This window comes from Dermacentor silvarum, chromosome 2 (genome assembly GCF_013339745.2).
Source record: "Dermacentor silvarum isolate Dsil-2018 chromosome 2, BIME_Dsil_1.4, whole genome shotgun sequence".
Taxonomy (NCBI): domain Eukaryota; kingdom Metazoa; phylum Arthropoda; class Arachnida; order Ixodida; family Ixodidae; genus Dermacentor; species Dermacentor silvarum.
Window position 1 is genome coordinate 173525468 of NC_051155.1, and position 14589 is coordinate 173540056.

Here is a 14589-nt window from a genome sequence, read left to right on the forward strand (position 1 = left end):
CAACGATGACATGTCCATAATGACACACAACAAAATTCTTTCGACATATGTTTATTCGTTCTTTTTCGGGCTTGTGCACGGCGGTAGCACGGCGATTTGGGAAGTACGAGACAACGTTGCAACGGCACGCTGTAGTGTGAGAACATGCGGCTGAACCTAGATCGGCTCGTTCTCGGTGCGGCCGCTAGGGGCGAGCATTTGGTTGGAGTCGTGAACAGCTGCATGTTTCAGGTTTTTGCTAAGGCTTTTCTCAGCACGGCCGACTCGGCGGAAGTCGCGGAGGTCTCCTGGCTAAGCCTCAGTGACATTATTCTCTTTGTAGACAGAATCGAGACGCCATAACCCCAGCTGATCGACTTATATCACAGAGCATCTGGTAGCATCTCGGAAACAACAAGATATATTATTTACGCAAATTTGAGTGGAATTGGCTTCGTATTTCCTATTTATATTTTTATGTACATGCTGCAGACCACGGTTAGGTCCAGGCAGGAAGGGTACAGTTATACAAAGCAAAATCACAGCTAAAATAAGATAATATAGTAACAATATTACACATGAAGCAATATGAAGCACCTGTATAAAATGAAGCCTTCACATTCTTTGGATGCAGATCTAAAACGTTTTGCGGCTAAACGCGCAGACTGAGACAATTTTAGGAGCACATGAATCGCTGAAATTGAATGCATTTCGTAATCAAACGTAACGTCCGCTCCACAGGTTATACACGCAATATGAAAAGTTTTTTGCCTAGTGGACGTTGCAGATATAAACGCCTTTAAGACAAAATGTGTGGACCAGTAAACTTAACAAATGTGCTACATTCATTGTTTGAAACAAATATGAAACGAAATATTAGCATTCATTTCCTGTATATAATGATGTATTTGCGAGAAACGATCCAATATTCCTACGTAGTTCTGTGACGAAATTTATTGGCTGCCGTCCGTATCCGTAACGGATATCATATTCTATGGTTTGGAAGGATTTAGTGTTTCACAGGGCACTAAATGTTCTTCTTTCTCTAAATAGAAAGTCCGGTTCAAGATTATGCACATGGATGACCTTTTAACAATCCAGCTTCCCGCCTGCCGCCCCAAATGTGACGCTATAGTAAAACGTAAACTGGCAAGGTAAGTTATCATGAACCAAAAAGTCTTGTGTCGTTTGGAAACGTGCAAAAGTAAAATACCAGTAATCTATGCTGTATTTAAAACTATAGAGATAAAAATGGAATATTCAGGAAGGATATAAGCATTAGTGTGGTAGACGTATGGTAGACTTGAAAACCGACGCGCGATGTGTTCTTTTTTATGGAGAAACTAATAAACGTACAAGAAATAGCATCCCGTCTTTAAGTTAAAAGTCAATAAAAAATTATTGTAAGTAAGGAGGTGATTTTTAATTATCCCACCCGAGTTTCATTCGTCGCCGGTTTGTGTGTTATCAGAACGACATAGTTTTACTGGTGATAGCCACTGTTGCCTCATTTTGGGATCCTGGAGGTTGTGGTCCATCTGTCTGCCTGTCTCTCAGTCTGTAAACGCCTTGCATCGCGAAGGAACGGAACGAACACTATTGCTGAAAGGAGCGACAGGAAGTTGACGGGTTTATTTGGTTAGCAGTGTTTGAGAGGTTGCAGGCTTGCTGACACCGCTAGCACGCCACGCAATTTCGCCACCCTAACCCTGCAAAGTCTAACGTGTAAAAGATGACAACATCGGCCGGCTTGTCTGAAACATTTTGCCCTAGGTGATTCAGTCACTTCTCCCTGTGTTGTGAGGCTTATTGAGACAGTGAATGCGCTCACTGCTATGCGTGCACGAATCAAAGATGGACGGATGGACTGAAAGGTGGAGTCGAGGCGTGCTGTTGAGCTTCGAAAACCTTTGGATTGTAATGACCACAGACGTCACCTTGACATAAGTTGTCACCGCATGTCAAGCTCAGTTAATAAAAAAAAAGATCGGAATTTATTACCAGGCGAACACGGCGTTATGACCATGGGTCCAAACTCTAGGACTGTTCTCTATCCGTGCTACAGAGACAGCCTGTGACAATCGCTAGATAGATGTCGTGGTAATAAAGAACTCATACGCACCTTCACCATGATGGTATTAAAGAACCATACGCATCTTCGCTCACAGTGTCGTGCTGTACGCATGGAAAATATGATGGAGGTAGCACCAGAACGTAGTTAGTACTCCATTGACCATGGCAATTCTTAGCATATGTAGAAAGCTTGGTGGGCCATCTCTGTACGGATGAGAGTATCTAAAGTCTAAGCTCCTGAATTACTGGTTTGTGCCCAGACGTTGGCAGCAGTGTCCCACATCATAATAAAGGATAGACTGAAAGTTTCTGGTGTCAAAAGTGAAATCTATTTAGGACACCAAGATTGCATATCTGTGAATAAAGTTTAGTTTAGTTTAGAATAAAAATACTTACGTAATAAAAAGGTATTGATGACCAATCCCCCCTAGTAGGTATGCCGGTTTCAGTAAAGCAAAACTAAAGCAGTTAAACCTAATCCGGTGCCATAGCACAAGGTGCATTTCGATTTATAAAGCAAATCGCACTTCCCTACGTCTAGGATAGACGAATGCTATTTTTTTGTTTTGTGTGTGTCTGTGTGTGTGTGTGTGGGGGGGGGGGGGGGTGAGGAAGATTTGGCCCCAATTTGTTACACAATTCACGTGATAGGCTCGGTAGACAGAACGGGGCATCATGTGTAGCATGCTCATCGACACTCGAAAAACAGAACTTTGCACAGATAATATAAATGTGCTCAAAAATACAAATATTTCCAGGAATACCCGGCTCAGATGTATTGCTTTAGGCTTTACCATCTTGCTTGCGAAATAAAACCCCTTTTGTTTCTATAATTTAAAGCAGTATCGCTCTGCATGCATAAAAAATGTTTCTTGATGCAGGTATGTCGACTATATCTTCCTGATGACTTTCGATTATAAGCTGGATGATCTTTCGGAAACAAAGCTTACCAGTGGACTCAAATCAGTCGAAGGGGAACGCTTGAGCAACATTGGCACCGTAAGAACTTATAACTTTGAAGTGTGTGTTATCATTCTAAGAAAGAAAAGCAAACCTGAAAGTGTTCTTTCTGTTATTTTACTGAATCATCATTAACAAGAAAAAAAAAAGATTCGTTCCGCCTGTCTTTAATCATACATGTACCTGTGCCAGGAACATTCCCGAACTCTTGGGTAACAAGGTTTCGCAGAAAAACACTCAGGGGTGACACTTGTTGAAGCAAGTAAGTTTTATCAGTAGCGGACAATTTTTACGTGAGAGAAGCAAGTTATTAATAACACAGGTGCCAACGCCACATCGAATTCCCGCAAGACGTCATAGGTTCTGACGAACTTTCCGTCGAGCATTGTCGATTACTTGCTATGTGTAGAAGAAAGTGGATTAGTAAATAACCCAACGGATATTCTGCTGCGTAAAAAAGAAGCGTTATATGCGGCAATACCTCGAAATCCTTGACGTGACGTCAGACATAACATGATTGGCATCATTGATTGGATACTGTCACGACCGGAGGTCCGTAGGCGTGGGGCTTTCCCGCACCATAATAGACTGGAGGTCGCAGACCTCGGTCTGGCATCTCGGATGCCAGACCAAGGTCTGCGATGCCAGTTAGGGAAGAGAGGAAAGGTGGAGAGGTTAACTAAACTTTCTCTAGTTTGCTACAGTACAGGCGGGGAGGGGAATGGACAGTGAAAAGAAGAGTTTCTGTTTCTTTGTTTTAGAAAGTCACTGAATCGGCATGAACAACGTTATTTGTGCATCTGGCGAAGGTGCGCAAACGTGGCTGTGCTTTTACAAAGTGTGCTTTGTGCTCACAGGTGGCTTGCCTGAAACAATGGGTCGATGCTTCGGTCCCCAAATACAAGCTGGTGCCAGGTATTGCCACGTACAGCCGTACGTTCACGCTCGACGATCCGTACAGCCACGACATCGGAGCCAAGCTCGCGGAAGACCATCCCCTGGGTTACGGTGCAAACTTCACTAAGGACAGACGGTTACATGAACTACGTGGAGGTGGGTCCTTTCTTTATAATGCACAAAGTAGCAGAGATCAAGCGCAATTTTACTTCAGCCAACTTGCTTGATGTCTGTGACAGGCATAATAATCATCATCATCATACTTGCCACCACCATTCTTTGTAGACAAACGTCGCTCGAAGAATTCTTCGATCACTTGCACGGTACATCGCACTTCGACAACAGAATTCACCGTGTTTTACCAACTCCCGCTTCTATTCTCCCGACCTTAGCATTTCGACAGCGGCGAAACGCAAGAACGCTCGTGTACTCAGAGATTTGGGTGCACGTTAAAGAATACCAAGTGGTCAAAATTAGTTCGGAGTCCCCTACTTTCACGTGCCTCATAATCAAGTTGTGGGTTTTGCATGTAAAGTCCCGCAATTTAATTAAAGCTCAACACTTCTGTCACGCTGAGATGTCGTGTGTGAGGCAATGGCAGCGCTAACCTTCTCGCAGGCTATGAACAATGGCGCACAGCAACATCTCAAGCAAACACGTCTCGCTGTGTGTTGTGTGTACTACGCAGACAAACACAAACGGTGCAGGCAAGTTAACGTTTAACAACTCACCATTCCCGTGCAGCGCTAAAACGCTGAAGAAATTAAACACTCGCCGCAAACATCACAGCCAATTATCGTGAATCAACACCAACAGCAGAGAAAGCATCGCTTACATCGATTTTCACAGTGCGTAGGATCCACATAATATTTTTATAGAAAGCATAGCTCCACAGGCAAGAGAGAGAGAGAGAGAAACAGAAGAGAGGAAAGGCGGGGAGGTTAACCTCACACATGCCCAGTTTGCTCCGCAGGAGACGAACATACCACCAGCGAGCCTCCAGCGACTTACAGGATAGCTTGCGCATGCAGTCCCGCGCGAGTCGTACTTTACCCTCTGAGGTTTTAGGGAGCCGTGGTATCCGTGGTGTCTCATAGTGCTTTTAAAAGACCACTATAAGCCGCAGTCGCTTTAAAAGAGCACAATTACAAGTCTCAACCAACTTTATATCTCCAGCATGGCAGCGGGATATACAGAGTATTTGCATTATATTTCATTCAGGCCTGCCGACGCTTGAAATACTACCAGTGGGAGCGAAAATGGGTGCACACGGCAGGAATGGCCTACTTGCACTACGAGGACCAGTGGATCAGCTACGAAGACGAGGAAAAGCGCTGCAGCGAAGGTAGGTTTGAGTACAGGCACGTTTACATAATCTTGCCTATTTTTGTGCCACAGGCACAATATCGGCGATGTTTGCTGGTATATTCTTTTGCGGAAATAGATTGTGGTTATTTATTGTGACGGAAACATTGATTGTGAAGGCTTGCGCTGGCCATTCAAACTTGTGAGCTACTTGGAATTATTCGAGTCTCATTCGAGCGCTGTTATATGAAACGATGCCACTCCATGAAACACTCGTTATAAAGCTGTCACTGCTGATTGCACCACAACAAAGGTCATCGTCGCAACACCATGAGGAGTTATCTTTTGTCATTGCTATAGGGTATAAGTCACCAAACTCCTACTAATGAGTCGATTCAATCACCTCTCAATCAATCCATCACCTTCTCACTCAATCACCTCACTAAGGCTCGCTCATACGCAGATCCATTCGTGAGTCTTAGACTATGTGATCCCCGTTGAGATCTAAAAGACCAGAGAGTAAATTGGGGTTAGGTGGTTGGGCGTCGACATTCTAAAAAACAAAAACAAAGCATTTGCTAAAGTTTAACAGGAAGACCGCAGAGAGACAGACAACACAACCGATATTGAGCGAGCGGTTTGGAAGAATGCGCCTTAGAACAATTGTGCTCTACAAGGATGCGATGTTGAGCTAGTGGGACATAATCGCCTCTCTTGTCCGACTTTTTTAGAAGTACGAGTGACTTTGAGTCTGCTGACTGTTCTTTTTGTTCATGACTCTGAGTACGCAGCTATTGACCCTTTCTGCGGAGCAGTTTACTATAGAGGAACGAGAAGGCGCTTTCGGCGGCGCGCCGTACGTTGCTTCAGCGAATGCGCACGAATATGAAACCATTACTGCATCTGCCCTGCTACTGTGCGATCAACTGTCGGAAATGCAAACTGGGTGTTCGCTAGTGCACTGTGCCCAATTCCAGCTGCAAAATGTGTAACGTCACAGTTTCGCCCTAAGGGCGAAGCAATGAATGCGATAGCAACACAGCAATGTCATACGATGTAAGGTGAGCGGCTTTGGTAGCAATATGAATTGTAGTAAACATGAGCTGATTAAGTAAGCAGGTGTGTTGCGGCGTAGGTAGACCGACATGAAGAGAGACTCGATGACCACGAGAAGGCGCGTGTGAAACGGTGGTGTTGATGAGAAGCGCTTCCCGCGGGCAGCGCGTACGAAGGGACACACCTGTAGCGCTGCACTGCCGATCCGGGCGGCATTGCATGTGTAGCGCGCGTTGGAAAATGTGGCCCGACTATTACTAACTGTGGTGTGAGCGCGCACAAACAAAACATGGATAGATCACACTGAATGACTGCAGACAACGACTGTCAAAACGCTGGCAGCAAGCGCATATACGCCGCCGCGGGCGAAGGTACGCACGGTCTATCGCTTCAACGGAAACTGAGCGGCGAATGCACAGCGCATAAAGGTCAGAGCCGTGTGGAGATAAGCGACGGTGCGAGCGAGCGACGAGCACGGTTGTTGGCAGAGTAGAAATGCGCCCCCCCCCCCCCCGCTGTATGTCAGCGGGGGGGGGGGGCGCATTTCTACTTTCATTTCGCATTTCTACGAACGCACGCACGCACACACACACACACACATTGGGGAGGGGGTATCATATTTCTGCCAGGTATCATTGGTGCACATCGACTTGATGGAGAAGGAGGTGGTACACGTAACCGCGCCCCTCCCCCCTTTCATCCTCCCTTGCTACGCCCGTGTGTACAAGGTGGCGTTGGTGTACACCCACGTTGGCGAGCGCCACTTCAGAACTTGGCTGTGTTCCCATATAGCCTCATTTTTACAGCGAAGCTGCTAAGGGCTCAGTCTCCGATGGTCGTGTCCACGTGTAGAAAAAAACTCTTATTCTGTATGTACGAGTGAAAGCGCGCGAGGGACGCGCGCTTTCACGGGGAGCGAACGCATGGCGGAGAGTAAATGTGACTTATTCCGTCGCGTCAAAGGCCGTGGGCGGACGGGAGGGAGGGAGAGGAGCAGCACCAACAACGCGCAGAACTGTTGTCGACTGGCGGCGGCGTTTTTCCCGCCTTCGCACCGAACGCGCGTGGCGTTGGTGACGCGTTTATGAAGGATGTGCCAACCTTTACCGTACACCCTATGGCGGTGTACCGCAGCGACCATAAGGCCATGGTCCCTGTGGTAACTAAATAAATGAATACCACCGGTTCATATATATTCCTCATTCTTTAATAGTTCAAATAACCAATTACACCATCACATCTTAATAGTCATAATTGGAAATACATAATTCCCACCATAGTACCGCTTCACTGGTCTTTAATCTCCACCCCAATGGAAGGGCTGACAGTTATTTGTCACCTTTTTTCCTTCCCACAATTTAGGGTAGAAAACTGGGCGCAATCCTGTTTAACCAAATTTTTTTGTCCCTTCCTGTCCAAGAACTGCGATTGCACTGTTTACAGCTGGGATTTTACAGTCTCGTACTGTCGGTGCCCCTACAGGCCAGGTGGTTCCGGTCTCAAGGAATGGGCGGCGTATTTGTGTGGTCGCTGGACGCGGACGACTACTCGGGCGACTGTGTGGGTGAGCTCTTCCCCATTGTGGACAGCGTGTGGAAAGCGTTCAAGGGATACCGTCCCGTCACCACCCAACGCCACGTGAGAGGATTGAGTGAGCCTTGGAGTGTCTTAAGTGAAATACCGCGAACAGTAGTTTTATGCGAACGCTCCGGTTGCGGCTATCTATCGTCCTGTCCAATGGCAGAACACCTTCTTTTTTTTTCCATGACGGCACAGTACGCAAGTAGCGAGAGTCGGCGCGAAGCTCTTCTTTTATTGCGATCAATTATATAGGGATGTTTGAGAACGGCGCCCTCGCCGCCGTCGTGCTTTCTGGTATCGACGGCACATGCGTGGCGCGTGCATGGAGCGTTGCAAGACCTTTAGAGACGTTCGATTACAAAAAAATGGAGGACGCTTAAGCTTCGCTTTTAAGAGTGGAACGCGATAGCATTCAAAGATCCCTGACTGCTTCTTACGCTTCCCGACAACTGCAACAACCGTAAAGGCTACCGGGAAACACTGGCGGTGAACGCCATGCACGGAGGCGAGCTTTCTCGTAGAAACGCGGCCTCTAGCGTGGGACGATCCCGAAGATATTGCCCAGCCGTGCCAAAAAAATTGCGAATTTTTCAGGTTTCCGTTTTTGTTTCGTACTTTTAATATTTCAGTCTGAGAAGATGCAACATGAAAGGCATGCGCTGTGGGTGTTTTGTTTCATTACATTTGTTTGTGGATTGTCATTCTCAAAATTCTGAGGAATAGCTTTGCCAAGAATGCAAGACAAGGTGTGAGCAACATTAATGATAGAATGGTGTGGCAATATAACCCGCATATACCGGATGTCATATAAAAAGGCGTGGCATATACACGTAATTAAATATATTCGGAGGGCCTGCATCGTGGTTGGGAATGATTTTCTCCGCCACCCGCCGACATCGCACGCCGACGCCGGTTGCCGACTCCGCATTTTTTTCGACACGGGACCCTTAACGCTATCGCGTTAAAACATCGAAGCCACGTCAACTAACCATTTTGTACCGCCCAGTCGGCTCTGCTGGAGCCAGGGCTGCGCTCCGGATTTTACTGCTGGCATGAGCATAGCGTGCGCACACACTATCGGTCCTATACTGAGCAGATGCGCGCCTACGGTACCATGGTGCATACGAGGTGCTACCCAAAAGTTCCTGGAATTCAGTCGTAACAAAAGAAATGTGCTGACCATAACACCTAATCAGCACTGTCTTCTTGAAAGTAGTCCCCTTGAGCATGTATACACCGATCTCAGCGCTTCTGCCACAATTCCGTGCATTCGTGGAACTCTTCAGGCGACAGTGTGTTGAGGACCACCTGCGATTCCGACTGGATCTCTCAAACAGTGCGAAACCAACGTCTTTTCAGCCTGAACTTCAACTTGAAGAACAAGAAAAAGTCACAAGGGGCGAGGTCAGGTGAAAAGGGTGGGTGCGGCAGTACTTTGTTTTGTTTGGAAGTCAGGAACTGTCGAACAACGAGTGATGTGTGAGCGGGCGTGTTGTCGTGATGAAAAAGCCAGTTGTTGTTCTTCCACTTCTCCGGACGTTTGCGACGAATTTTCTCTTTTAAGCACCTCAAAACGTCACAGTAAAGCTCGCTATACACGGGTTGCCCAGGAGGTACGGAATCTTTGTAGAAAATTCAATGAAGGTAAAAAAAAAAAAAAAACAGTGAGCACGGACTTCACATAGCCATCAACTTGACTTGCCCTTGTCGGCCGCGGGGAATTTGGAGACTTACATTGCGACGACTGCTTTTTGGTTTCAGGATCGTAGCCATAAACCTATGTCTCATTCCCGGTTATTACACTGGAGAGGAAGGAATGCGGGATTGTCTCTGACTTGTTGCTTCAGTTCTGTACAGACAGAAACACGGTGCAGCTTCTGTTCGTCACTGAGCAGTCCTGGCACGAATTTTGCAGAAGTGCTCCTCATGTTCAAAACATGTGACAAAATTCGCTGAACTGTGCCGTACGATTGTCCTACAATGTCACAGACATCTTTTATAGTTAGCCTGTGCTTTCCTGGGATAGCCTTACGAACTTCCGCTATCGTTTCCGGGGTTGTGCTCGTGGCCGGGCGTCCAGAACGTTCATCGTCGTCAACACACATCGGAGCCTCTTTGCAGCGTTTAAGCCATAAAAACGTCCTACTTTGGCTCATGCATGGCGTCGACTCCCAAAGCGTCCTCTAGCATACGATGAGTTTCTGCCGCAGTTTCGGCAAGCTTAAAACAAAACTTGATTAATAGCCTTTGCTCAATGAAGTCTGCCATATCGGTTGCTAAGAAATCCGCCAAATTAGTGAAACATTAGATTGCAAAACAACATTTCGCAAAACAGCACTTCTTCTCAGATGCAAGTCGTTCAGCACACTGATCCGAAAGGCATACTGCTAGCCACATCTAGCGGCGGAAATGTGTACCCCACTCAGTTTGCCCGTGCTTTGCAAGTTCCCGAACTTTTGGGTAGCACCTCGTACACTGGTTTGAGCGGAAAGGAGGTTACGTCAAGCTTCTTTCATTGTGCACTGACAAACGGGGACGGTCTCAAGTCAGTCTCATCTCGCGCACCATGGATGTGCGACAGCCGGTAACGCTGCGGCCGGCGATCCTCATCGTGCTAGCTTTGTGTCACGCCTAGTTGTTTCCAAGGCGTAGGTTGTTACTGCTGCACAGTAGCAGTTGTCTCATTTTGCAGCTTCACGCCATCTTGCCTCCTCGTATACCGTCAGAGCCTGCTAGAACATCGCGTTTGGAGCTCGAGCGGAAGGCTGAAATTTGCTATTGGTTTCAATGCTTCTCCTTCGGGTGAATAGGCTTTTCTTCTTTTTTTTTTACTGCGAGCGGCAGTTATGAGCTATGAAATGGACTGACGCCGATTGGCTGAAATTGTGAACAATTCTCAGATATTGCGCTCAAGAAACACTATCTAGTCCAACAAATAATTCTTTTGAAACCTATTTCTAGTACAATCGGGGTTATCTTCTTGTTTATCTTTTCCGAACCGCTACCTGTGCCGTCGACTATATGTTTCTTCGTTTGGTGTGTGTCTTAATTTGCGGCAAAAAGAAAGAAATTAGCACACAATTAAAATAAAAACTTGAGCAGTGAGCGACTCATCTAAAACAGTAGCTTTTCAACCAAGGCACACGTCGAATAATGAATTTAGTGCATGCCTTGAAGCTCACTATGTACTGGTTCGATTGCCCACTACGCAGCGGAATGTTTTGATGTTTTATGAGAATGCATGACATTTTTCGGGTCGTACGGTCCATTGCATGCTATTTCCCAGCTTTTAAAGGCAACTAAACAAGAGGCTAAGTTGAGCTGCATTCCAATAGGCACAATTAATTGCCGTGACAAAAGGTTTGATAAACAACAAAAGAGGGTCGCGACGCCCCCCTGAAATTTCCGCTCAAGCTCGCTGTGATGTCGGGACCTAGTTCAGTTTTTATTGGTTCAGTTATTGTAAAGGAGCCAAATAGTAACCTTAGCAAGTCCCGATAACGCTTAATACGCTACAACGTGATAAAAAATAAAAATAAAACATAGGAGTCTATGTTCTCACATAAGGTGGCGGTGATGGAGCTCGGGTGCAAAATTTAAAAAGTTGCATGTTGGCCTTAATTCTTTCTACTAATCATCGAGATTTTAGGACAGAATTAAGGAAACGATTTATGCAAGACTACTCCTTCTGTCCGAGCAAATTTAATGTTTCTCTTTAGTGTCCCTTTAATTCCCGGTTGTAGTAAACGTAATGGTGGGCATGAAGATAATCAAATGACCCGAAGTGATGAGATTTGCAATACAAAGCTTTTAGGGTGCTTTGAAGGAAAACTCATGAAGCATACTATTTTGCCTAACTCCACGTACGCCCTTCTTTCTCTGGCAGATAGTATCCTTTCGACAAAAATACGAAGTTGCTGTGTGTTTATAAATTTGGCGACCCAATGAAGAAGAAGTGACACAAACAGGTGATCGGTAGCTTTGTCTAATACGGGGCACGGAGACGTGCTTCCTAAAGGGCGGCAAAAAGAGCACCTCTTCCTCTCTACAATGACTTTCTCTCTCTCTCTCTTAAGACGTATTATTGCCATAAACGTCTCGAGTGCTGGGTGCTTTGACCAAGACGAAGGCGCTGCTACCATTCTGTTGCAGGCAGTGAACAGGGGAAAGCAATTCATGGAGGCTGCGGACCAGGTTGGCGGGCACGTGACGGCGCCCGTAGCGTGCTTCATGCGTGGCGAGGCGTTCGAACGACGGGGCATTCGGCGCTTCAGCCTGAATACCCTTCCGCTGAAGATGTGCACGCACCTCATATACTCCTACGTGGAGACAGACAACGACACGGGAGACTTCATCTTCCGCCAGAGGGGCTCGACGGGAGAGAGGAGTGCGCCGGCGCTTTATACCCTACGCGTCTTGGGTTCAGCGTTTATGTGTTTATGTATTTATGTTTATGTTTATGTAGGAGTAACGTTAAGAGACAGGAAGAGAGCGGTGTGGATCAGAGAAAAAACGGGGGTAGACGATATTCTAGTTGACATTAAGCGGAAGAAATGGAGCTGGGCAGGCCATGTAATGCGTAGGATGGATACCGGTGGACCATTAGGGTTACAGCGATTGCGATAGCAATTATGTGGACACTACAGGCGCATTCCCGCTCTCGGCGTCGCCGTGATGTTCCGCTGAAAGTCTAAGTGCGATGAAATCGTGGCCCCGCGGGCGCGATCTTGAAAGCGATTTGCGATGGGGACAAAGTGCGATCGAAGGTTGATAGCTTCGTGTGTGCTGTGTTTTAGCCGCTTAATTCGCGTTGAAGTGAGAGGCAGCACGAAGGTCAATTCGCTCGCTGCTGCTGCCGCGCTTCCTCACGCGAGCGTTTTGACAGCGAGTGTCCGCGCTCATCGAGTGAGATGTGTTTATGCTTGCTTACGCGCACGTGGCACCATACTTGTTAATTTACTTGGCGAATGTTTGGAAGTGTTTACGGCCGATAAAACTACTATGCTTACTTCGTATAGCTGTCCACTAGTTTGCGATCACAATTGATGCTTCACCTTTCGGAGAAACTGCGACTTTTATGTCACGAAAACGACGCACGTTTTCCACATTTTATAGCGAAGCTATTATCGCGACTACACTCGTGAACAGATTTCTGTGGCAATGAAGGAAAAGCTAGGGGGCTGGAGCGTTTGCACGTGTGTTACTGAGCCAAGTATTTCAGCAGCCTTTGATGACGCTTTTGATTTATTGGAACAAGTACTGTGGGGAGACAGGAGGCGGGGGGGGGGGGGTGGATCAGCTAAGTTACCGCAACGCCCATTTGCCGAAACGTAGAATAGAAAAGCAAGAAAAAAAAGTTCTAATTTAATACTCAGTGGTCTGTTTTGTTTTATTTTGCTGTTCTTAATAAGGTGTCCATATATTCTCTTCGCAGCTTAACCTAACGCGGATGAGATCGTGTGACTTCTTTTTGGGAGCACTCTCACTTGTGCATTGTGAAGTAACTTACACCCTTAAAGGTGAATAAGGACGTAAATTGATGTATAACTCACACCCTTACTCCTTTGTTGGGCGTAAGAATGGGAGTTATAGAACGATATAGACCCTTATTGACTTTTAAGGGTGAAAATATTTAATAGTGTGAGCGCTTTGCCTCCGTAGCCTCAGCAGCCTTCATTGCCACAGGAAGCTGCCTGCCACTGTTAAATTGCGTGATTTAAATAGGGGCTGGATGGAAATTCTCAATTCCTCGTTTTTCGCCTTTTATAAGACGATATATGAAACGCTTACAAAGTTTCCCCGCTGCCGTGGAATAAGCAAGGAGGGTAACGATTTTATATTTGCAGAAAGTAGGGACCATGTTATGGCTGTCGTGTACCCATAGTTTGAAGCGTGTTGTTTTGCTGTCGATTCTGTAGAAAGTTACGCATACATATGTTTCACGTTTATACACACATTTTATGAACCACACAGGAAGGTTCCCCAATGTCTTGAAAGAAATTAACCTGAAACAGTGTTGTAATTTTTTTCGGAAAAGGGGCAGCTTAGGTGCAATTCAATGCCAAAGTTTTAATTGCAGCCTTCGAAAAAAAAAAGCTTAAGCAATTGCTTGCTAAAGCATTATTTAGCCTTTATCACCTATGTTTTCCAGTGCACCTTGAGAAATTTGCGGCACATCGAGTTTACATTTGGTGAAAATGGGGTACATATTAGGTGTAAAGCGTTCTGAAACTCCTCCTTTTTTTCTATTTTTATGCGTTATATGAGGACCGTAGTAAATTTTGCCGGAGTCATCAGCGACTGAAAGTAAGGACAAAGTACGGGAAATAAGTAGGCAAACTTCGACGTGCGTGGTTGTAGTATGATCTTGGGTAGAACCTACTTAAGCACTGGCTTGAAAGCCTTATATGTGAGCAATGTTGGAAACGGGCGAGTCATATGCGGTCAGCGTTGTGAGCCATCTCGATGAATTACAGGCAACTTAATTTTTTTACGCAACTACGTGAAAGAAGCAACTTCCCTAAAAATCAGGCTCTGATTCTGCTGTTACACAGGTTTGCTGCCTTTTATTTTTACCTTAGGACGCAGCATTAAAATATTTGTTTAAAGCGTAATTCATCCATATGGAAGTTTACAACCGAATTTCGGTGCCGTTCATATAGGTGGAGTATAGGAGGGTTAACAGGTGGTTTTGCGGACTGTAATTACACAACCGCTTATTGGTTTTCATAGACAAGT

General features: G+C 46.0%; 1 protein-coding gene across 1 annotated transcript in view; it reads left to right on the top strand.

Moving 5' to 3' along the window:
* The window catches only part of LOC119440566 (chitotriosidase-1-like), a 34167-nt gene extending 21936 nt beyond the window's left edge, over positions 1–12231 (top strand). The window contains exons 5-10 of the mRNA XM_049661923.1: positions 1033–1133; positions 2934–3051; positions 3870–4065; positions 5131–5254; positions 7753–7908; positions 12004–12231. Coding sequence (XP_049517880.1) covers positions 1033–1133; positions 2934–3051; positions 3870–4065; positions 5131–5254; positions 7753–7908; positions 12004–12010 — 702 coding nt within the window. The 3' untranslated portion in view covers positions 12011–12231. The remainder of the gene's footprint in view (positions 1–1032; positions 1134–2933; positions 3052–3869; positions 4066–5130; positions 5255–7752; positions 7909–12003) is intronic.
* Positions 12232–14589: the final 2358 nt, after the last annotated feature.